At 41.6% G+C, this 25,206-nt stretch overlaps 1 protein-coding gene across 2 annotated transcripts in view; it reads left to right on the top strand.

Annotated features, from left to right (window-relative positions):
- NELL1 (neural EGFL like 1) overlaps nt 1-25,206 on the top strand; it is an 817,686-nt gene that overhangs the window by 169,799 nt on the left and 622,681 nt on the right. For both annotated transcript variants that reach the window (XM_072793772.1, XM_072793771.1), the window contains exons 6-9: nt 9,135-9,207; nt 9,816-9,898; nt 16,801-16,935; nt 17,882-17,984. In XM_072793772.1, coding sequence (XP_072649873.1) covers nt 9,135-9,207; nt 9,816-9,898; nt 16,801-16,935; nt 17,882-17,984 — 394 coding nt within the window. The remainder of the gene's footprint in view (nt 1-9,134; nt 9,208-9,815; nt 9,899-16,800; nt 16,936-17,881; nt 17,985-25,206) is intronic.

Here is a 25,206-nt window from a genome sequence, read left to right as displayed (position 1 = left end):
TGACCTCTTAGATTAGTGGTTCTCCAACTTTGTAGTGCATTTGAGTCTCCTGAAGGGCTTGTTAAAGGATAGGTGAATGTTGGCAAAAAAGGCACAGTAGGCAGCTAGCTCCAAACTTTCTGTCCCTCCACAGAAACATCAAAAACAAGCAAGAACTGTCAGGACCAACTTTTATCAAAATTTAGGAAAATAGTCAAAGGTTTATTAGCAACTAAGCGAATTCTCAATCAAGAAAAAAGCAACATTAAAGTAATAAGAAAGCTCTGCGGCATTTCTGCTTACCCTTGCCTCATACTGGTCTTAGCTCACTGGCATCTCAGTGATGTCCGTCCATGTTCTCAGTGTGGGACAGTGGTCCTGGTTCTGGAGGGAACAGCAGAGCAAACCTGATGGTCAAATTATTTGATAGGTCTTTTCTGTCTGGGACTGCCTGAATAACTCAGAACTCTCCTAGGTCAGGAAAGTGGCAGGTGTTACCTGAAAATACCACAAACAGAACAAATAATTTGCATGACCTGGGGTGAAAGAGTACAGTTGACACATAATAGACCAAGGATGAAATGCTGAGAGGAGAGATTCTTTGGGCATTTAATGGCACCTGTGCTTAGAAAGCACACATGCATGCACAAAGCAGGATCAATGTTGAGGAAAAAAAAAACACTTTAAGCTTTGTCTTTGGGCTGATCCCCCAAAGGATCAGTGAAAGCATGGCTATGTACTCAAGGAGGAGGCTTCCAGTATACATCTCCCTCTGTCCTTCCCCCTCCTGTTTCTTGCTCCCTCCTAGTTCCCTTCCCCTATCCATTTTTCCCTCCCCCTGCCCTCTCCCTCTCTTCACTTCCTGCAACCCTCCCCCCTCCACCAGAATTCAAGGAAATCCATCTAAAAACTCTATGAACAAAAGCTCAGGGACAGATTTTATTTTTATTTTTAAAGATTTTATTTATTTATTTATGAGAGACAGAGAGAGGCAGAGACACAGGCAGAGGGAGAAGCAGGCTCCATGCAGGGAGCCTGATATAGGACTCAATTCTGGATCTCCGGGATCACACCCTGGGCTGCAGGCAGCATTAAACCACTGCACCACCAGGGCTGCCCTCAGGGACAGATTTTAGTGACCAAACATGACAAGGAATATAGTCTCTATATAAATAATCAGGAGAGTTATTAAGCAAATGCACTATGACCGCATTCAACAATAAACAAAAACTAAACAAAAACGGGCAGCCCGGGTGGCTCAGCGGTTTAGCGCCAACTTCCACTCAGGGCCTGATCCTGGAGTCCTGGGATCGAGTCCCACATCGGGCTCCCTGCGTGGAGCCTGCTTCTCCCTCTGCCTTTGTCTCTGCCTCTCTCTCTCTCTGTCTCCCATGAATAAATAAAGAAAATCTTAAAAAAAAAAAAAACAGGAAAAAAAAACAGGAAACCTTGGGGAGGGAGAGAACCCCATCTCTAGATGTCAAGTCACTACGACATTCAAATGGCCAGTGTTCAGATAAAATCACAAGACAAATAAACAGCAAGGTATTGCTAGTCACAGGAATAAAATCAATGGACAAAAACATCCCCGTGGAAGCCCAGACATTGGACGCACTAGGTAAGATTTTGAAACAAGTGTACTAAACGTGCTCAAAGAGCTAAAGGAGAACCTAGACGAAGACCTAAGAAGTTAGGAAAATTAGGGATGAATAAATGAGAATATCCATGAAGGAGCAGGAATGATAAAAGGGAACCAGACAGTCTGCAGCTGAGAAGTACAACCGAAATGAAAAATTCACTAGGAGAAAGCAGATTCCAACAGACTGAAGAAAGAATCCTTGGACTTGAAGATAAAACCTTTGAAACTGACCAGTCTGAGCAGCAGAAAGAAAAATACGGATACAGGGAGGGGAGATCTGTTTGAAATCATTCTACCATGCACGTTCCCACTGTGATGCCTCGGTTTCCTTGATTGTGTTGTGTCCAGTATGGACAGGGCTGGCTTTTGGGCAGTTGACTTGTGCAGAGCCACAGGGCGCTGACCTCAGAGGGCTCCGTGATCAGCTTTCTCTGCTGTTGCTATATTCAACTTTTTAATAATTTTTGAAGAAGGGACTCTGCAATTCCATAGCTAGTTCTGAATATTACTTTTATATGAGTGTTTATTATTGGTGACACTCTCTAGATTGTAAGCTTTACAAGAGTTGGAAGTAGGTCTATGTTGTTCAAGTGCTTAGAATAGTATCAGGTATGGGGACGCCTGGGTGGCTGGGGTTGAGCACCTGCCTTCCGCTCAGGGTGTGATCCCATGGTCCTGGGATCGAGTCCCACATCGGGCTCCCTGCAGGGAGCCTGCTTCTCCCTCTGCCTCTCTGCCTGTCCCCCAACCCCCGTCTCTCATGAGTAAACAAAATCTTAAAAAAAAAATACCAGATATGTGATTGGCACACCATAGACTCTTCAGTGGAATGTACTAGCGACAAGTCTGTTTATTGGCAGAGTGGCAAAGTTTTTCTTCACAAAGGATGCAGATTGTATAAAAACCTACATTAAGAGCACCTGACACCCAGTGGTTTGCAACATGCATCCTGTCCCTTTCTTGGTTATATAACGTATTTAATGCTCCCAGTGACTTAGCCACACTGTAGACGTGATTGGCACTTTTCCTGCCTTTGAGGGACTTCCGTTTCAGTTGGGGGTTTGTGATGAAAAGAGGGAGAACAGTTAGTCCTGTTGTTCAATCCAGCGTGCTGAGTGTGTGATGCCTTGTATGTGTCAGGACGCTTGCCCTTAAGAACCCAGAGACCTGATTTAGGCAGAAAACCCCAAGAGTGTTCGTGGACTTGGACAATCATTTTGCTGCAGAGGTGGGCTGTAGACGGTAGAGTGCTGACGATTGCTTTCTGTGCTCTAGATCTTTGGTGGCCCTACCTATACCATGTCAGTTAATCGGTTCACCTGCAGAGCATACTAACGAGGTAGCTGTTATCCCTGTCGTAGAGATGAGGCCATGGGACTTGGGGGTTGAGCAGGTGTCAGTCCCACAGACTTTGTAAGTGGGAGTTAAGGCCCCGCTTTTATTTCACAGCCTGTGCTCATTCAATTCAAACATACTTTTTTTTTTAGGGCCTCGGTTACCATGTGCTAGTCACTCACTGTATTGGGTGGTGGACACCTTTCACTTCATAGCGCCTTTGTCTGTAGCTCCAGCCCAAAGGAACAGGTGGTGCCAGTGAGGAGCACCAGGTGGGGGTTCCAGTTCCACACTGCTCAGCTCCTCTGGGGAGCAATGTGATTCTCCTTGTTCCCCAGTAAGAGGAGCCTCAAGAAATGGCTCTTTTGAAGGAACCTTTGAAAACTCCTCCCTCCCCCTTAGAATTCTGTATGTCAGCCAGCACACTTCTGGCCGTCCTTTGGTGAGATGCCACAGGTGGGGTAAATATGACAGTGTCTCTATGGAAATTATTTCAGTTGATCCAGTGCAGCAAAACTCCCTGTGAGAGAGGCAGGCACCTCTTATGTGAGACTGGGCATATCCTCAGGCTCTTCCTATTTATCTCCTAGAAGCTGCCCCCTGGGCACAAGAACCATGCCTGCTTTATCGTCCTGGAACTAAATACCCTTATGATGTGTTTTATGTTAAAATAGCATCATCCTCTATTTTAAATATTAATATGTTGCTATTATAAGCAAAGTAAAGGGAAAAGCCTTCTCCTCACTTGTCAAACCTAATTTCTGGGCCCCGATGGATCTTTATGGATAGCACAATAAAAGTGCTCCTGGTTGAAGGGGCGGGGGGGCATTAAACCTGATGCCTGGCACCTGAGCCTTTAGCATTAGATGATTTCTATCAGGCTCAGAACACAAGGTGGGGATTTCTTCACTTCAAAATTGCATCCATCAGAGCGAAGAGCTGGGTAGCGGCGGGCTTTTCTGAATCTTATGATTGTCAAAGATTTTCATTATTGAAATGGTTGACTATTGCTCAATTTCTCTTTGATAAATTCCAAGCTGATTATGCTGTGATTTTTCAGAGGGTAAGGAAAGAACAAGTTTAGGTGAGTCCGAGTGGGTTACAGGATGCTTGAGTGGTTTGGGGTGTTCTTAGATGACTTCCATTCCAAAACCGTTCACTGAGGCCAAGGCAGGATAGGAACTCTGTCTGTCTGTCTGTCTAGTGACATTTGGGGTCTGGAACCTTTCCCTTACCTGGACATCACTGTCTCCTTAACAGCTGAGCTGTCACTGGGAAGTGAAATTGATTATAATTTTTTTTATGCCACAGCTGTTGTTTTTTACCTCAGCTGGTTCCCATAATTCCACAGATGGTAAACATATGTTTATAGGCCCACAGAAAAAGAAGCTATATTGGATTCCTCCCATCTCAAATTCTTATTTTTCTTTTCGTGCAGAAAGTCAAAGTCACAGAGCTGGGAAATCTTATACATTTGCAGATTAATATTTCTGGGCGTTAAGACTTTGGAAACAGCAGGACAGCTAATGATATGCTAATGAGCTGACAGTTTTTATTGATCGTAATGAAAGTCGACAAGTGTCTTTCTTGGCTTTTATGCAAGCTGGAATATTTTATTAACTGTCTTCAGGGCAGAAATACATAATTGGTCGCATTTTGAAAATCCTCCTTGTGAGTTCTCAAGTCTTACTTTTTTGTTAGCCTGTTGCCAAAGCTTGGGTCCTTGCCAGTTTATGAACAGAACACATCTTCATCCATATATTTACATGCCCAGCAGGAACTCTCCCCACCCCCTTTCCCTTTCAAAGCAATTTGTTTCAGTGTTTTAGCATACAAAAAGAGAGCCATTTTCTTTAATGTAAACAGAGATCTGCAGGGAAATAAGAGCTTTAAAAAAGAATTAGCATTTGTTTGGTTGCAAACCTGCTTTTATTTGGACCAGAAAGCTCTGAATGTTAGAAGGCCTTGCCTAATCTTAGTTATTCCACACGTAAGAGGGTCCTAATGGTATAATTTTCCTAATCTTTATCGCATCTTTGTAGATTTCTTACTGTGGAATGAGAAATGTTCTTGGAACAATGGAAATAATGGGCACTAGTTCCCCAAATAAAAACTCCTAATGTACAACCTACCTGGTGCAGATGTACCTTGCGGTGCCTGGTGAGCTGAGCGCAGGAGGTAGAGGCTGGCAACAGGTGAATTCAACAATGGAAAAAGCCTGTCCGTTTTCCTCCCCTTCCATCTGTACTAATAGTAAAACTTTATTAATTTGGGCTTTGAACTTTAGGGATTTATTTAGGTTCTCAGCTTGGCTGAGGTTTAGCGTTGCAGGAACGATGTGGAAACGGATCATTTAGCAAATTAATAGTGTAAATAAGATTGCAGGGGGGGAATATTAAGCTACCTGAAAGCATCTTTGTTTGCCAGCCTTAAAACAACTATTTCAGCAAACTGTTAGCCTTTAATGCAAATAATTTATGTTCAGTTGATTAAGTATTTACCCATTAAAGCAACTACGATAAAACCTCATTTTGATAACAGGACTTTGTTCTAGCAACATCTTTTTAGGTCATGTAATGATGAGATTTTGTCTTATGATCTGTTTTCTCCTAAAGCCATGTTGGAGTGGGTTAGCACTGGTCTTGGAATTAGTAGACTAAGATGAAGGCGTCCTTTAGGAAAAAAGCTATTTAAGGTAGCAAAGCCTTAGGTTTTTTGTAGGTCAGCTGGCCAGATAATCTGGCCCTGCATCAATAATAATAATAATAATTTGATACATTGGGTGTATCAAAATCACCATGCCAGCTTCTTCAATATATATATGATGTTCTCCTCAACCTTCTCTAAAATTCTAACATGTACCCCCAGTTTAAAAACTGATATCCTACAAGAGCTTTAAAGACTCTACCATCTATGAAAATGATATTGCTCAATATTCTACAATTCATAGTTTTTAGGAATTTGATGCTTTTCAAGGATGCAAAGTGCCTGCTATGTGAAATATAATACAGTAGGAACTGCAGGGGACCCTGAGATGAAAATATGACTTTGCCTCCGTGGTGTCTATAATCTAGTAATTCTGTTGGTTGTAGTTCAGTTCCAAAGTGCTGAGATTTTATTCATATGTTAGGATTTGGATGTTGCTATTTTTACCACTGTGAACTTTAATGAGTAAAGCTTCCTGCTTTCTCCCCATCCTCCAAAAGAAAAACAACCCACAAATGATGGACAGTGGAGCAGGGATTTTTTTTTTTTTTGGGGGGGGGAGCTCTTTAACATTGAAATTTCCTGGGCTCACCCAACCCCACTAAAAAAGAATTTGAGGGATGACCTAGGAATCTGAATGTTGAACTTGAGATATTTACTCAAATTCGTGTTTATACAAGGTGATTCTTAAGAAACTCAGTTTGGGAAGCACTGCCATGATTAATGATATGAAATACGCATGAATCTGAAAAAATGAGACCAGGTGGGGCCAGCTAATAGATGCACTGCTAGAGTTACATTTTTCAGTAGATATATTTAACGTTAGAAGAATTTTTATTCATTCTTCTCTAATTCTAATTTCATCTTTGGGAGAAGTTGCAGTACTTGAAGGAACATTATTATCAATAGAAATCCTTTATATAGTTAGATAACTTTCCTGTGAGAAATAAGAGTTCGCTCCTATGTGGGTTTATACTTTATAAAACTCTTTTCATTTTCTAAAGAAAACTACATGATTAGCAAATGCTACTTTTATTGACAAAGGTTCAGGTACAGAAGAGTTCATATGGCAACTCAATGCAAACCTTCTGGGTTTTGTTTTGGGAAAAGGTGCTAGGGTGTGTGTGTGTGTGTGTGTGTGTGTGTGTGTACATGCTCAGACTGCTTTGGGTCACATCTGGCATTTGTATAGTGTATGACCATCCTCCTTTTAGTCTAGTGTGGAATTACATCCATTCAAATAAATTACATTTCCATCTTGACTTATTTGGCAAGAACAAGTATTCATACCAGTATGTGGGCTGCCCTCATGACCTTTCCTCAAAAACAAATACCCCAGTGCTTTGAGTGTTGGTGTTAAAGGGCAGTGAGGAGCTGTCAGCCTTGATTTCTGTTTGTGTTCAAGTCAGCATCATTGACCTTCACCTAATGATCTGTGTAACACCCTCGTGTGGATCAGATGAAAAGTGGAAAGGCAGGTGATGATGGAGGCAGGTAGAAGGAAGGTGCGGGAGAGGCAATTATATTGTAATTTACAGTGTAACTAAAATCAGTAGTCACCTTTAAAGTAGGAAAAGGAAATCCGGTATGTACTAAATTCTGTTGCTACTAAGTGAATAAAGGGGGGATATCCTTTTCGAATGTGTTTTCCATTCATTTTTAGAAAGGTAATTAATACTGTGTCTGGGTTTCTGAGTGCCATTTCTATGGCTGATTAAAAATAGGAATGATTTAGGCTTTTCTGATGAATAGGTAATAGATGGTCCTGATCCTTCCTGAGTCTTATGCTTTCTCCACTTCCACATCTCCCAGGGAAATCCACTGTCCCCGGCGGCCTGTGAATCTGTTTCAGTGCGGGAGGTCCTATGTCCCGGGAAACCCTAAACCCTGAGCAGACCTGGGATAGTTGGTCACTATGAATTCACCATATTCAACCTCTTCAAATCAGACTGATGTTTTTAGATGTGTCACTCCATTTTCTACAATGATCTTTGATGGAAATCTATAGCTTTGTCTAATTTTTTGTTTAACTTGAAAGGAAGTGAGAGCATAGAAATGCAAAGTGTGACAATCTTGGTTTGAAAGCCTTGGTTTCACTGACCCAGGACTCGAGTCCTGGAAGGATCCTTAGCTTTTGTGTCCAGTCTTTTTTTTTCCAGAGGAAGCAACTGAAGCTCAGAGCAGATGGTTGACTTACTGCTTCAAGTTCACTCAGTTAACTTGAGATGGATCCAGAACTTGAGCCCAGGTCTTGTGACTTCCAATCCCATGCTTTTCTCATATTGCTCAAAAGTGCTTGAAAGGTACCTTGGGCACCTAAAGGCATTAACTTGCTGTGAGAAACTGAGCAGCCTCATGCCAGGAAGAAGCTGATTGACTTAGATGGTGCTCTTTTAATTGCTCTCTGGAACTCCCCTCCAAAAGACTATGAATTCATACTGAGGAGCAGTGGCAGGGAGTTCCTCTCCATGGAGAGGCTGTCTCCTCCTATAATCACAAATGCTGCATCATCCTCAGAGGAAGAGGTTAATAAGTATATCCAACTCTAAGAAAGAGGTTCTATGATCTTGTTATTTCTACTACTGTTTCCAATTCATATTTTATTTTGCAATAATAAGCAGAAAACAGCCTTTGTTGACTACTTTCTATATAGAAGATGAGCACATAAATGTTACCCCTTCTGGAAGACTTTCAACACCGTCTTAAGCCTATATTTTATTTACAGATTAAGCTCAGTATTCTGAACGGCTTCTGTATCTTCCATCTGTTCTGTAATATCTCTTCCATCAAATCAGGAAGAAAAAACAACCCCTAAAACCAAAATCTTGACAGTCAACTTGAAAAATCCAAAAGCCAAGTCAATATTTTCATTGCAAGATGGCAGCTTCAATGACTTTCTTAAATCAGGGCTGTTTTTCCAAGCTAAGTTACAGAATTAAAAGACTCCCTTTCTACTCACAGTGAGATGTTGAGCAAGTTTTAAGACTCAACAACGAACACTCTTGTTACTCGATTAGCAGAGAGCGAAGATTGTTATGCAATTCTCTCCATGTCTTCCTCTATTTCCTTGACTAAATGAATCAAAACATTTTAGTCTCTTTGAATTGTCTCTTCTCCCAGGTCAGCAAAATTTAATGTTCCAGGATGACTAAGGCATTGAGGAAATTATTTCATCAGTGCCTTTTTGGTCCAATAGTTGAAGAACATTTACTGGTAGGTCATTCGTGTTATAATGTCATTAGCATCCACCAGTGGTAACTAATGATCGCTTTCTCAAGGCAAATGTCCTTTCTGAGATTTCTGAAAGACGATAGTTTAGAGTAGTTCATTGGGGACTAAGGTAAACTTACCTTCTGAATGAGGATACCAGTGTTGTAAAAAAATAATGTGCCCTGCAGAGAGTGTGTGACTGCACAGGGGCATTTGGAACTGGTGACTATAATCTTGATCACCACCTCTCTCTTCTCTTATAAAGGGAATCATCCAAGATGGGAAAATCATCTTTATGCCAAATGGATACATAACTCAATGTCCAAACCTGAATCGCAGTAAGTAACAACTTGAAGCATTTATAAATTTCTAATATTATATAATTTAGTGATAATAAACATGTCACACAAAGCATAAAAAATGTTGGCTTCTGAGGTAGTGGGGATAGGGAGATAATTTATTGTCTATACTATATACTTCTGTGTCTTTGAAGCTTTAAAAAAGCTCATGTGCTTATAGAATTACCATTTGAAGGTGAGAAAAAGACTACGTGAGCAGTTTGGGTACTGTAGATTGATACAGGAAGTTAGGCTTAATAAGATAGTATCAATAGTAAACATTTATTTAAATTCCTTGGCTTAGATGTGAGCTTACTTTCTCCTCTTCTATAATGATTCATTTTTCCAGTCACCTCTCAATAAAAATGAGGGCTTAATTTTAATTTAAAAATGTCATATTGGCTTTTCAGTTAATAGTCCTTTTTCCTTTTTCTGTTAATAAAAGGAAAAGACCAAGACCTGAAATCCTGGGTGATTTCACTCCAATTGCAAAGTAATACTTAACCGGAAAAGCAAAAACCCTTTGACATAGCCAAGCAACTACTGTTGTAAAAATCTCTTTATTGTATTAGCACTGTATCAACATTTCTTATATTTTCTCTATTGAGCTTGTCCAACTTGCAGTGATTTCTTAAGCCTGGTGCAAGGAATAATGGATTTGCAAGAGCTTTTGGCCAAGATGACTGCAAAAGTAGGTATCTAAATTTCACTTATGATGTTTCATTTCTTTCTCCATCCTATCTGGAATTTCAAGCGATATGCTATAATGGAAACATTTTTAGCCTTGGCATCTGCAGTGTGTTACAATAAAAATGGTTTATTCTTCTTTGAAATAGGACTACCTATGGTAAACACAACCATTTACCTCTTTGATACTATTAGGCTATATCAAAATGTTTATTTGAAAAATGTTTGGAAGAAAGGGGCCATATGTATCACTGTAGATTCCTTGGGAGAGGAAAAGGGATTTGCCCACTGGCCATTCAACTAGTAACACTGTGAGATGATATATGATCAGAGACACTGCTGCTTATAAGCTAATGCGTTTTGAATGTAAGAATAATTGCCAAGAATCAGAGGGGCAAAAATAGCCAGGTTAGGAACAGATTACTGTCACGAGAAGGCATTATATCACATGTCTAAGATGTGATTTGTTTCAAGACTGGTCTTGAGTTAAATAGTGAAGGAGGCCAAGTTTGCCTCTTAACACATTCAGTTTTATAACTGTGCATCTTTTCCTCCTCTCCATCATCTACTTAACAAGCATCTTTCAAAGGTTTGCTGTTTGCCAGGCACTGTGTCGGACACAAAGGAGGCCAAAATGAACGAGACGTGATTTCTACCCCTGGAAGATATCGAGGGTGGAGCAAAAAATGTAAACAATTAGGAGCTTTAATATATGAAGTTTAAATTCATAATGAAAAGTCCTGAGCACTGTGTTGAAAGGCACTGAATAAATAGAAAATGTGTGTAATGCTGTTGTTATGATACCAATCAGTCGTGGACGTGAGTCCCAGCCTAGGGCGAAGACGTAATTAGGTTGGGCCTCAGAGACATTATATTCTGTGAAAGGAAGAATTTTAATAACAGTGAAAATGTACATTCATCCTGTTCCACCTGCAGCTATGACTGCTCCCAGCCATCAGCCATGGCACGTGGAAAAAAAAAAAAATCGGTGGGTTAGGTAAGTGTTTAGGATGCAGGGCTGTGCTTTGAACCCATTGGTAGTGCTACCGAAGATAAGGTTTCTCTTTCATACTGGGTTTTTGGCCAAGTCATCTTTTGTGTGGAAAGGAGAGAGGGAACACTTTTGTTACAGACCCTGAGACTGAGAGCTGAAGCATTAGTTTCTCACTTCAGAGTGCGGCAGTAACGTGAAATGCAGCCAATTATTTGGCTTCCCAGCTTGTGGCATAGAGACACTTGTATTTTATATCGTCTGGAGCAGCTTGATCTCAATAGAGTTAATTAAATTTTAACTTGCTACCAAGTTTTTGGAACAAGAAACCTGCCACTCAGTCTCCGATGATTGTGGTTTCCTGGCTTTAAGGATAACCCTTTCTCATTCTCTCCTTCTGCAGAGAATGTCATTTTTCCCCCTCTTTTTAGCCATATATGATCTGGGAACCACATTGAGCTCTGTCCTCCAAATATTATTATGTAAAATGGGCATTTGTGAGGCAGAAGAAATTTAATTGTGGGCAATTTCATCCACTTTCTAAACTCCGCCTCTGGCACTTTGGAAGATTTATAAGTCTGTTTCTTCCAAACTGTGAATAGAATTATAATTAGAAAACCCAGAACTTCCATTTCACTGCAAAATTTTGGAATCTACAATCTAGAAGAGGAGAGTTGGTAAAGTTCTCCTAGAAAGGATCAGCTAGTTAATTTTAGACTTTGCAGGCCAAGAGGCAAAATAGAAAATATTGTGTATATTTAAATAATAATCACTTAAAACATAACCATTAAAAAGCGTAAAAATCATTCTTAGCTCACAGGCCATAGGAAAATGAGTGACAGGCCACATTTGGTCCATGGGCCCAAAGTTGTCAACCCCCAATTTAGAAAAAGCTTGGAGGTCAGACATACGAGTTAATATTTGCTATGTGTTACAGTGCTTAAATTTTTATATTCCCTGTCACTTTAATGCTCACAGCAGTCCTGTGAGTTGGGATTGATTTATTAGCCCGTTTCCCAAATGAGAAGACTCAGTTCCAGGCATGTTATGTAACTTTTCCCAAGACGATGGATGGCAGAGCTGGGGCTCAGGCTCAGGTTCTGAAAGCTGTGTCATGACTAAGAAAGTCTGTAGTTGGAGAAGGGAAGATTGGAAAGAGAAACAAAAGTCATAAAGAAGGAATAATTGATGGAGAAAGGGAAGTTGGCCGCTACCAGTGTGAGGATGGAAAGATGGGTGAGAACAGTGTGCAAATGGTAGAGAGGAATGCATATTCAGATGGTACCTGTTGGGAGTGAAACATGAGCATAGAGCTTCTAGTAGCTTTTGGAAGGGAAAGTCAAAGCAAGAACAAAGCTCCTAAACTCATTCTTTGGATTGTAGTTGATTGTTGTCCTTGGAAAGCTGTTGAGGTTTTGAGTCCTGGGTTCTGATGGTGTGTGTTTGTGGGAAGACCATGCAGGGCCACCTTCTATTACATGATCTCCTTAAAGGTTTTCAGATTGTAGAGGCTGCTCAGAATCACCCTGCAAACAGAGGATAGGCCAGGTGAACTCTCAGCAAAGAATTCTTTAAGAATTCTTAAGGAAGATATTTCCCTCTTGCCCATGCCAAGGTGAACAGGAGTCTTCTTTCTGTGCTTTGTGCAAACCTCACTTCCTTTATGTTAACTCTTAAACTGAGGCTATAGGCTTTTGGGGCCACATCTTCATGTAGGAGTTTAAGACATCCCAAGATGGGCAAACCCTATTCCCAACTCCTCTCCCTGCTCCCTGCGCAACCATCAGGGTGGGAGCTTGGAGGCTCATTAACCTTTTTCCAGTTGCTGTTTCCCCATATGTAAAAGGGCACAATTAATTTTGATTTTATAAAGATCCCATGAGACGAGGCAACTGAGATTTAAAGGTCTTGTTTGGTGTATGACACACAATAGGCTTTCAATAAGCTGTAGTTGTTCATTTTATATTGTTAAACCTAGAAAAAAAATTAGGCAGCCATGCGGGGAAGATGGTCACTAAGAAAGCGTACACCTTGCCTAGTGGGTTGGCATCCCAGAGCCTGGCAAAAGCTGTGAGTTGCCGTCAGGTTCCTGGTCCAGAGTTAGGTGGCAACAGGTCTTGGAAAGCGGCAGAAAGCCCTTACACTGTGTCCTGGTGGAAGCCATGGAATCCTACCAGAGAGCCAGCCCAGTGCCCAAGCTGGTCAGGAGTTGGTAGCCATCATCACATCAGACCTGTGCAGACACCCCATCAGCCCACGGGTCTGCCCAGGAGGGCTTGTTTCTTGACTCTTTTCAGGACAGGGGGTGCTTGAGAATGACCCTTGCTGAATATGGGACATATCATGGGAGCAGCTTGCATGTACCTCCAGGTGACAGGTCAGGGTACGTAGGAGCCCTCTTTGAAGAGTCCTGGCATTCTGGCAAAATTAACCTTTTTTCAAGGTAGAGAAGGTGCAGGAAAAACTGTCTTCTGTCACCTTCCCTAAGCTGTGTACAAGAGCCCACCGGTCCCTGGCTTACTCTGGAAGTTCTCTCAGGTAGTCTTGACATTGTGGTAACTACCCCATTGCTGGGGCAGGTGCGTTGCGATGGGGTCCGCACCTGTCTTGCTCTTGCCACCACCTGTGCTGCAATGACCTTCTGTCATCAAGCTCGGGAAGGAGAGATGCTGGAGGCTGGAAATTTCTTGATTACTTCTGTTCAAATCTTTGACAACCCTATTTATGCAGATCAAGCAGCACTTGGAGTGGCAGTTCAGCTTGTAACATACTTAATTTTAAGACTTTCATCGTTTTGAGGAGCTCAATAGTGATTTTTTTTTTTAGTTAAGCTTCAAGTTTTAACATAATAAAAGATTTTTTTCTCCTCAATGTAGCAAATGCCAAGTAAAGGTATTTCAAAGAAAAAGCGCAACCCACTGCACGACTAATGTACTCATCCATTTGTTGACCTCTTACTGTGAAAAAGGCCTCTGATGTCTGTCTTTGAATGTATAGAGTTAAGAATAAATGATTCTGTCTGTGGTTGCTTAGATAAATGCATGAACAAAGGTAAGAATGAATAGAGATGTAGATTTGCTCCTAGATCTATTTTGGATCTGTAGGCATCCTTGTAGAAAATGGCAGGTAGTGTAGAAATAGCTTTTGAAAATGAATTTGGGTAAATTCAGCATGCTGATATCAGTGACAAATTGTAATTCATTTTTCGGGTCAGAGTTGTTTTTCTCCTTTTAGTGTTCTAGTATCAAGGAGGGGGGGATAAAGGAAGATAAAGTTACATATTAAGTGTTTTTGAAAAATTAGCTTTTTTGCCTTAATATGTCTTTGCTTTTGTGTTTGTCTCATGGACTCTTCTTATTACAGAGATTAGGGCTTTTTCATCGTTGCCAGAAAAGACTAAATATATTAAAAAATAAAACAGAGTTGGGAAGGGAAACATCTGCCCTGAGAATAGCTTCCACTAAAACTGAGTTTTCTTGGTATTGAGTTTTATAGGTGAGCATAGCTCAGTTTCATTGGACAGTATGGGAAATTGACAATACTGCCTTTAGGCAAATTCCTGGGTTTTCAGGAAACTTGGGCAGTCACAGAATTACCTTTTGGGTCATTTAGTCGTTAAGAACTTTCTCAGAGGGCTACAGACGCTAGATTGTTCCGGATTTTCAGAGTGAGGCTCATTTCTTCTCACAAATACCCTGTTCTCAGCTGCTCTTAGGAGGGATGCAGGTCTAGTTCAAGTTTTTCAACCCAAGGTCATCCATCAGTCACTACCTTTTGTGGGAACTACAGGCACTATAGAAATGAAGTAAAGGTAATATGCAATAAGTTACCACTTACTACGTAGTCTTACCGCTATGTGGTTTTACTGACCTGGCCTCCCCAAACTCTAAGGAGTGTATTTAGTGTGCTCCCTAGAGAATTCCCAAAGAACTTAATTATCATAGATTCTAGGAATTGTAATTAAGTTAGATTCATAGGTAATCTGAATTTTTGGAAGATTGTGCGTATGGGAGGGGGCCTTGTAAGCTACATTTTAGGCGTAGTTAACTCTCCATTTCTTTGGGGCTGATGATGGTGTGTGCGATTTGTCTAGCATCCTATTTGCTTTTTTCCCTGCCTGTTGGTACTGCCCACAAGACACAGATGAGGAACTAGTTTTCTTGGGAGATTCTAAAATTTTGTGTGTGTGTGTTTTTTTAAAAGATTTTATTTATTCATGAGAGATAGAGAGAGGCAGAGACACAGGCAGAGGGAAGCAGGCTCCGTGCAGGGAGCCCAACGTGGGACTTGATCCTGGGTCTCCAGGATCACACCCTGGGCTGAAGGCGGCGTTAAACCCCTGAGCTACCCAGGCTGCCTGAGATTCTAAAATTTTGGAGGAAGAGAATGAAATAAATGTCAAAAGCCAAGTTTGGAATTGCATGGGGATTCCATCTTTAGACAGTAGTGCTCAGCAGTGCTGGTAGGAGTAATGGAGAGGAGCATCTATGGAATGGAACCATAGTTAGCATAGAAAGATGCTGAGAGTCCTCAGCTCGTATTCAACCATTATATCTAAAATGTTGGCTTGAAATAGTCTTATTTAGATCAGAGACTGTCTTGATATCCTTTGTGGGGAAAATACAGAAGACAAGGAGGTTTAAGTATGGCCGAGAAAGAAAAGAGGAACTAGTGGAATTCTTAGGCAGTAGTATGTTTTTCAATCAAGGCAGTCTCTAAAGGAAAGGGAAAAATGGTAATGCTGCTAATGGATTGAGTTACACTTGAGTATGTGTGAGATTATGTCAGAGTTGAATTTTTTGCACCTTTTGTTTGAAGACAACTGCAGTAGGCTGCATGGGAAATGATCTGGAGAGAGGATTGGATTCCTATCATGATGAGCAATTCATGGTGTTGCATGTGATCAAGAGCAGGTGTGAAGACAAACTAACCTCAAATGTTTGAAGGGAGTAGATGGCTTAGGGTGGGTTATGAGGCAAAACTAGGTCAAATAGGAAAAGCAGGGAGAGATTTCATAGCTCACATCGAGGAAAAGGTTTCAAACATACGGAGCTCACCAAAAAAAGTTTTTAAAGATAATGTCCTGTCACCATGAATGTGCAAAGAGAGACTGATGAGTTACTGGAAAGGGTTACTTGTCATGACATTCAAGCTTTATAACCCTTTTCAAATCAGAGCTTCTAAGGTTCTGTGATTACTGGATAATAGTTGTTTGACCTAGGAAAATGAGAAGTTTCTCTATAAAATCCTGATTTCGCCTAGGGGTTTGGTTGCCTCTCCTCATTTTTGAACATCAAAGCGGATTTCTGGGGCATTGATTCTGGGGTGGACGGGAGGTGGGGATGGGTTCTGAGCTGGGCAGAAACTAGATCCTTGTATGCATTTCCATTTTCCTGGCCTCAGCTCCCAGGAATTTTTCGTAAGAGAGGAAGCAGTGACTTCCAACCTGAAAACTGTGACACTGGTTAGTGTGTGAACACAGAGCGAATGTGGGAGATAAATATAAGTACATTGGAGTTGTTGATTAGATCTCCCGTAAACATTGTAATGAGTCCTGGAGAATGCATTCATTATGAGTGCTTCTGTGGGGCTTGAGCTGAAGCACACATGTTTATGTACACCCATGAGGTCCCAAGATACAGTTTAATGTCCCATTTGGTGCTCATTAGACCATAGGAGCCAATATGTCTTCAATTTAAAATGATTCCACCTCAGGTTGTGTGTGTGTGTGTGTGTGTGTGTGTGTGTGTGTGTGTGTTTTAAATAAGCGGGCTGAGATGAGTAACTTGCTCTGAGCATTTTTTTTTTTCTCCTCCTACTTGGATTATTGTTGTTGTTTTTTCTTGTGGCTATTAGCTTTGTTAGGATAATGCAACTGAATGAAAGAAATTACACCTAGTAACTCTTATTTGCAGTTAAATTATGCAGAGACGAGACTTAGTCAGTTGGAAAACTGTCATTGCGAGAAGACCTGTCAAGTGAGTGGACTTCTCTATAGAGATCAAGACTCCTGGGTTGATGGGGATCACTGCCGGAACTGCACTTGCAAAGTAAGCTTCTTTGTTAATAAACATAGTTGTAAGGGGGCATTTTCACTAGTTGCTGTATAATCTGGCCTTGTAATAAACAATGCTGGCTCTAAAAAGCCGGTATGATCTTTCTACTAAGCTCCTGCCTAGCAACCAGGGCAATTGTGAAGGGAACCTGGAAGAGTGCCATTTCATCTCTAAACACTTGGAAATTAAAATCCGCTTCCATGTGACAACACACTCTAAGATGACCTGACACTGTTGCTAACCAACTTACTGTTTTGGATTCGAGGATTGAGAATATCGAAGGGGGAGGAAGGGACTCCTGTGATTTTTCAAGCCACCTAACGGTTAGCTTCGTTCACAACTTTTCACTGCTAGGATAAATCTTAAAAGGGTGTATAATTAGTTTCTAGATGTTTTTATTACAATTTAGGAGGTATCCATTTCCTGTTTGAGACACTTGCAAGACATACCTCCCCCCGCCGACTTTCAGGATATCCATCATTTGTCTAGTCCCTCTGTTTCAGAGAATTCAAGAGCACCCCCAAAATTAGTATGTGAACTCTGTGCAATTGAAATTACTTGATAAATATCTGGTGACTGTCTTTGTTTGGGGAAAATACAAAATGGATTGTTAGAGCCTCGATACTGATTGACAGCATCTGCAAAAGATGTTATTTATGTTCTTGTAAAACCAGGCTTCTGTTTTTTTCCTAATCTCGTTAGCCCCCACGGGCAGGTGGAATGAAGCCAGTGATGTCTATCAGAAAAGTAATGGAGGTGGCCCCGGTTCATTTGGGCTGGAGAAAATGCTTCATTTGTGGTCCTGGAGTAGAGTAGGAATTCCTCATGCTGCTTCTCTCTCTCCCTGATGAAGTTTCTGGGATGAGATGTGAGCTTTTGCCACAAAGGGAAATTTCAAAGAGCACTTCTGAGATTGCTTTCCCTGTCCTTCCTTCTTCAGGGTGGTGCTGTCGAATGTCGGAGGATGTCCTGTCCCCCTCTCAATTGCTCCCCAGACTCCCTCCCCGTGCACATTGCTGGCCAGTGCTGTAAGGTCTGCCGACGTAAGTACTGACTGAGGGTCAGAGTGGTCCTCTGTGCTTTGAGATTTTTTTCCCCTCCTAATGTTCAGGCCCCAACTGATGAGCTTTGAGGACATGAAGTACCGGAAGTGGATGTTAAATATATGACAAGAAGAACTTACATGTTTTATTTATTTATTTTTAAAGATTTATTTATTTACAATAGACATATAGAGGCAGAGACACAGGAGGAGGGAGAAGCAGGCTCCATGCAGGGAGCCCGACACAGGACTCGATCCCGGTACTCCAGGATCGGCACCCTGGGTCAAAGGCAGGCACCAAACTGCTGAGCCACCCAGGGATCCCCAACTTACATGTCTTAATCGCTTATGATGTACAGATATTTTACATAGGCTCTTTAAAAAAAAATCTCATATCAACTCTAATGACTATTCTTTCCATTCTCTGTAGCAGGAACTGGTGTTCACAGGGATTAAGAGCTGTTGAGGGTCAGACACCTGGTGTAATGGGTTGTATTGATCACAACTCCAAAGCTCCATGTGCTTTGGTCCTGCTCATTCTGAATGATGAAGTTAAGGGCCAGATCCTATGTTTAGGCTTTTTGAGGTCTTGGCCAGATTTCTTGTTACTAAAAGGCCTTTGTTAGGAATTACGAGATGAACTTCAGTTAAGATACTGAAACAACTTCCTTCCAAGTTGGCTTGTCCAGGTTACAGGATTTAAATATTCTTTCTTTGTTTTGCAAGGGCACTACTTCAGATGAAACAGTGAAATGAGCCTGGAGGCCAGCCGTAAGAGTCAAAGCTGTCATTTAGAGTGCTTGGTGCGTGCCAGTTACTATGTAGGTGCCTCCCTTCTATTGGCTTACTTCCTGCTCACTGAGTCCTTTGGGTGGGGATTATTATCCCTGTTCTGCAGGAAGTGGAGGGAAGTGAACTTACCAAAGTCGCAACCCTGGTTAAGTGACCGAGGTGAGATAGGAAACTAGTTGGTGCCTGACTACAAAGCCCATCATCCTCTCAACAAACTATAGGGTCTTCTGTAACAAGAGGCTAGGTTAGAAACATGGCATCATTCAAGGTCTTTTCTCTACCCAAAATATAACATCACTGGGTCTTCAAAACACAATGGTCTAGCTTTTGGTCAAGAACACCCCGTCTCCTAATAGGACAGTGGAGGTGGGGATAGCTGGTCTGGTCATACCAGCCCAGACCTTTTTTTTTTCCAGCCCAGACCTTTTGTGGACTTTATCGAAAGGGACTTTTGAATATTCTTCCTCCTTAGGGTTGGCACATTACACCTATTACCCTGGAGGGTGGTACTTTGAATGGACCTAAAAAGAGAAACTTTGTTTTAAGCACTTTTAAAAGTCCTTTCTGGCAGTACAGGTAGCTCAGGTGCCAAGATGTTGACGTGATACTTTGATCCCATGATGGTGAGATTGGTAGATATAGAATATTTTTTCCCCCAATCTTGATATTCTATATAACTGTGAACAGAGGAAGGGGAGGAAAACTACTGGGAATTTGTTTAAAAAGTGAGTTCTTTTCAGTCCATGGTCTTGAGTTTTCTGGACAAGCCTGAATACTGTCTCTCAGAAGTTGTTTGGACACTGGAATAGTTGAGTCTTTCAGCTGTTTTGTGTTTTAATCTTTTAATTTTCTAATTATAAAAGCAGTGTGTTTACCTGTGTAACATTTGAACTCAAAGAGGAGTAAAGATGACAGAAAAATCTCTTATACTACTACTTGGAAACCATCACACTTGAAATTTCAGTGGATTTCATTTTTAAAATTCTATTTCATGTGAAGTTGCGATCTTATTGTGCAGATAATTTCTATCCTACTTTATTGACATCTGTATATATAAGGGCTTGAACTCACGACCCTGAGATTGAGTGGTAGGCTCTACCAACTGAGCCAGCCAGGCAGGGACCCTTGTTGACTTACTGTTATCACTTGTGTATTCCTGTGCTTTAAAGAACACTGTATAAACTTCTTTAAAAAAAACTTATTTAAATTATTAACACATAATATATTATTAGTTTCAGAGGTAGAGTTTAGTGATTCATCAGTCCTCGGTAACACCAGTGCTCATTGCATCACGTCCCCTCCTTAATGTCTACCGCCCAGCTGTATTAACTTCATTCTGATGAGCGTCAGGGTGTTATAATTTTTGGCTCTTGCCTGCATAACTTATTTAACCATTCCCCAATTGTTAGATATCTAGCTCTCCCACTTTTCACTTACAAATTACTCAGTAATGTATATTTATAGAAAACACATTTTGTATTTTATATTTTCTTAAGATACAGTTCTCCAGAGTAGGGTCAGTGGGCCAAACACTGCCATTTTCAAGGCCCTTGATATATGTCACATTGTCCCCTCCGAAAAGTGTCGGGGGTAGTCACTTTTCTTTATTCCAACTCATTTGAGAGTTTTGTTTTGAAAAATATTTTAGCAAGTTACACGATTTTACCAGCATGCTCATATACAGCTCACAAAGACATCAGTGCGTGTGTTTTTCTTTTTCTTTTTCTTTTTTTTTGGTTTGTTTTCTTTGTTTTGTTTTTGCTTTTTTTATTTTTTAAGATTTTATTTATTCATGAGAGACACAGAGAGAGAGAGAGACACAGGCAGAGGGAGAAGCAGGCTCCATGCAGGGAGCCCGATGTGGAACTCAATCCCGGGTCTCCAGGATCACACCTTGGGCCGAAGGCAGGCGCTAAACCGCTGAGCCACCCGGGCTGCCCTGTTTTTGCTTTTGTTTGGAATTCATAGCAATTTAGCTAGGCAGAACTAATTTTCTCAGCAGCTCCGATTGGTGGTTTGGTATATTTGTAGTTTAACAAAATGGTAATAAAAATAAGTGAATGAACACTAGTTTAAAAAAAAGTAACCGAAAACAAATGATAATAAAGCAAGTCTGGAAATTATAAAGGTTAAGAACCCTCTAGCTTAGACGGTTTTCATTTCTTCATAGTTTTTAACAGAAATATGCATTAGGCAGTTACTGAGTGCTGGTGCCTGGAGTCGTGATAAATGAGCCCTCTGAAGCAAAGAGTGATTTACAGTGTCTAGAATTCTCTGTGCAGTCACATTAGGCAGGTGGAGAAGGCACTTTATCAGGACATAGAGGATGGCTTGTGGGACAGCGTTGGGGCAGTTGGCGGGATATCGGCAGTAGGCCTGGGGTGCTCCCTGGAAGAAGTGGAGCCAAGCTAAACATTTCTAGGCTTCTGGAAGATGACTGTGGTGAGTCAAACAGTAGAGTTGGAGCAGAGGAGAAGGACGATTAATAAAGCATAATTCCAACACTAGTAGATAGAATTTCTAGAAGTCCCAAGTACCTTCATATCAGAAAAAGGAGGGAGGTTTACTTTGGTTGCCCCTTCCAGATAGCTTCCTAAGCTACTGTTTGGGTGGAGCAGTTTCTGGAAACTCTGAGAAAAGGTATTGATCTGGCTCAGGCCAAAGGATCTGATACATAGGAGCAAAAGGTTTTGTTGGCTGACTTATCATGTTTTCATGCACTTGTCATGGCCTCAGGAGCTGCAGCATTTACAGATGGGGGTGTCTGTTTGGAAATAGGAAAGAATTTGGTTTAAATGTTCATGTCTTAGTCCATTGATTGGAAAAAGTGTTTTGTCCTTCTGTTCTGATCAAAAGGTTCAGACATTGATGCTGTCTCCAAGAGCAAAGTAGCTTTCAGAAGGCAGGTTTCATACCTTGGTACTATGATGTTCTTCTTTCTTCTTCCGAAGCCTCAGGAATAACTCAAGGGAGCCTTCTATAGATTCATCAGTTGTGGACGTGATGGTCCAGGAAGTGGTGTAGGAGTTTACTCCTTTTAGGAGGCCCCACCCTGACCTACTAAATCAGAATCTCTGAACAGCGGCACCCCGTAGGCTAGTATTTCAGTAGACAAACTTGAAAACTATCATGGGGGTGGTGGGAGTAGGGAGAAGATGATGGAGAGGGAATCTGCAGTTATGCAAAATAACAATTGCAAAGGAAAAGAGCTGGTAAAAAGAAAAGTCTTTTTGGTAACAGGGTTTCAGTAGGCGAGAAGTAGAAATCTGCAAAGGTGGGTTGCGGATGAGTGAGGACAATGGTCTTCCTTTGAGCTCATGCAGTCATTCTTACTCTCCCAACACTGTCCTTCCCTCTGGGTACAACAATGTGCATGTGTGGTTCGTTTGTTCTATGGCAGACACTGCGTTGAGCCCTTCCAGTGACCCAAAGTCAGTCCCTACTAGTATCCTCATTTTACAGGTGAGGAATTGAAGCACAGAGGAGTAACTTATCCAAGGTTTACAGCCTTGGTAGAGCCAAAATAAAACCCAGGTGGTCTCTGGCTCCAGAGCTGATGCTCCTAACCCATGTCCTCTTCCCACTGCTGTCCAGAGAGATGTAGGCGCCACCTCATTACAACAGAGTATTGTGTAACAGGCACACTGTGTAAGAAGCAGAGGTAGCAGAGAGAAGGGAGCAATGAACTCCATCAGAACTGTGTGTGTGTGTGTGTGTGTGTGTGTGTGTGTGTTAGGAGCACTTCACAGGGTAAATAACAGCTGAGTAGGGTGTTATCAAATAAACAGGAGTTTGCCATGTTGACAATGTAGGTGAGAACACATCTGACACAATAATATGTGCAAAAATCAAGGAAGCAGACATTGCATTGATTTTGGTAGTCAAAAGCAAGTTTTGAGGGGAGGGCTGGGGCATAATCAAAGTGTTTCACAAAGTCTGGTGCATTGGGAAAGCCAGAGGTAGGGTGGGTGGGTATGGAATTCAGGGATATTCCACGTAGAAGTAATAAAGCCGACAGACCACCACTGCCTGGGGAGAGGAAAAGGATGGATGTGAGTGATGACCAAAAGGTCTGGCACACAGTAGGTACTCCTTAACTTTTTTTTTTTTTTTTTTTTTGTGTGAGACAGATGAATGAGGGGCAGAGTGTCTGTAAGGGAGAAGTTGCCAGGTTTTGAACAGGAGCCTGTAGGGAACTCCTAGTGTGATGAACAGAACTAAGACAGGTGGAAGAAATAGTGCAGGGAGCAATACATTCTGTTGGGCATGTGTGAGTTGGAGATACTGCAGGGACAGCCAGCGTGATGCGGGCATCTTGCTCAGAGAGGTGGTATCTGGAGCCAGATCTGTGAATGAACTCATTGAGGCAGGGAGGACTCTTGGGTGTTTAACCGAGCTGCCTGTCTCCTTCAGAGTGTAGTACAGAGTGCTGGTTTTGATATTCTGACCCACTGATTGCCAAGGGATGGCTGGAGTGTGTGTAAGGTACAAATACCTAAATATAGACAGAGCAACCTAGTGTCCATATCTGACAGGGGTGCCAGCTCCTACCTGTCAGTTGTCTATAAAGTGTGCACCCAGATGGCAAAAGTGTCCATTCATTGCCCTGGAGAAATCAGATCCAAATTTGAAGGGCCTGGGTCTGTGGGTGCAAGAAAATGTAGTTGGATAACTATTTCTCTACATCCTCAGTACATTTGTTTCTGACATCACAGAGAAGTCTGCATTGGTGCCAGGTTTCAATTTCATGGTCATACACTGTGAAATACTCTAGTTTGCATGTCCCCGGTGTGATATGAAGGGCTTCAGGTATCCATTTACATTTCTACTCATATTGAAAGCTGTTGGAATGGAGTCCCAAATGCCCCAGCCAAAGGCACTGGAGCCTGACTCCCCTTATGCTTGAATTTCCTCTGACATCAAAAATAAGCCTTTTGGATGTAGATCAAGAGGTGGGATAATGAGGATTGATGTTAGGCATATGGAGGACAGTGTCGGAATAGGAGGGGTACTGTCAGAGAAATGGGGGTGAACATGAGAAAGCAGGGGGTGTTTGGGTGACTTCCAGTGGTGATCCTGAAAGCTGTCCTCAGAGAATTTCATTGATAGTTGATATTGTAATCACCTACACATCCTGCACCAGTGCAAATGGCTGAGGCATGCAGCATGACGTTGATATCATTCATAGTCCCCAAAGCACCCTACTATGTGAGGACATAAAGTTCAGTGGACATTTCATTTTAATACAGGACTGGTAATTTTGAGGGATGTTACTCTGTGTGTGGCATGAATGTAAACAGTAAGACATCACTATCTCCAGACAGGCTCATCCTAAAACTCCTACTAGAGGAGAGGAATCAGGCAAATGTCTTAAAACAGGGTAGCAAGTGTGCTCCTAGCATTTTGTGGGGGGGCAAGGGACAAAATGAGGAAGAAAGTCTATTTCTTTGCTTCCCAGCTTGGGCCAAGAAGCAGATGGCAGATTTGACACCAGCGCATTTAGCAGAACTGTCACTCTGGAACAAGCCATCTTGCCAAGTTGGCAGCAGATGTGTTTGGGAGTGTGGGAGTTTATTGGACAGGAATTCCAGGCCCTTGGAGGATGTGTGGTCTCACCATGTGCATGTATAGGAGAATCTACATCATCATTAGGACCAATGAGTCATGGTCCACTGATTGATCATGAAAATTGAGGCATACACAATGGTCATGGATAACTTTTTAAAGGAAGGGAAGAGGGTTTGATCTAGAAAAATTTCTTTTTTCTGTTGTTCTTGTTCTGAAACTCTTGATACGTGCTTTTAATGTTTTAAATCATATTAAATAGCAGAAAGAACTCTTATTTGAGAAGCAGAACTTTTGACTGGTTTTCACTACCAACTATAGGCACATTAATTCTAAAATTACTAATTGTTATTAACAAAAAGTCCAGAGAGACACTGAGCTTGGGACTGGAGATGAAATGATGAAATAGACCTGTTTTCTGCCCTCATGGAGATTATAGTTAGCAGCAGAGATGTATAGTGAATTAGGCAACTGAGAGAAAATGTGAGGTGTTAGAGCTAGATCCAGAGTACCACAGAAGCACAAAGTGAGGGCAGTTCACCAGTTTGGAAGTCAAGAATAGCTTCTTGCTGCAAGTCAGGCTTACATTGAAATTGATGGGTATAGAGGATGGGGGGTTGCCAGGGGAAGGGGGGGTGAGGCTGCCTATTTCTGGAGAAGATGATAATGTGTACAAATCCCAAATGTAAAGGAGAAAGTGTGGCCAGGGTATATGTGGAGGTTGAATGTTTGGGGTGGTGGTGGGGGAATAAATGCAGAGGAACTGATAAGCTGTGAAACATGAAAGAGACGGAAGAGCTACCTGAATGGCTTTGTTGAATTAAGGAATTTGGAGTATGTTCTGAGGGCATTAGCGACCCATGATG

This window comes from Canis lupus, chromosome 23, assembly GCF_048164855.1.
Source record: "Canis lupus baileyi chromosome 23, mCanLup2.hap1, whole genome shotgun sequence".
Lineage (NCBI taxonomy): Eukaryota > Metazoa > Chordata > Mammalia > Carnivora > Canidae > Canis > Canis lupus.
Note: the sequence above shows the minus strand (reverse complement) of the source record. Positions and strands in the feature narration are given on the sequence as shown.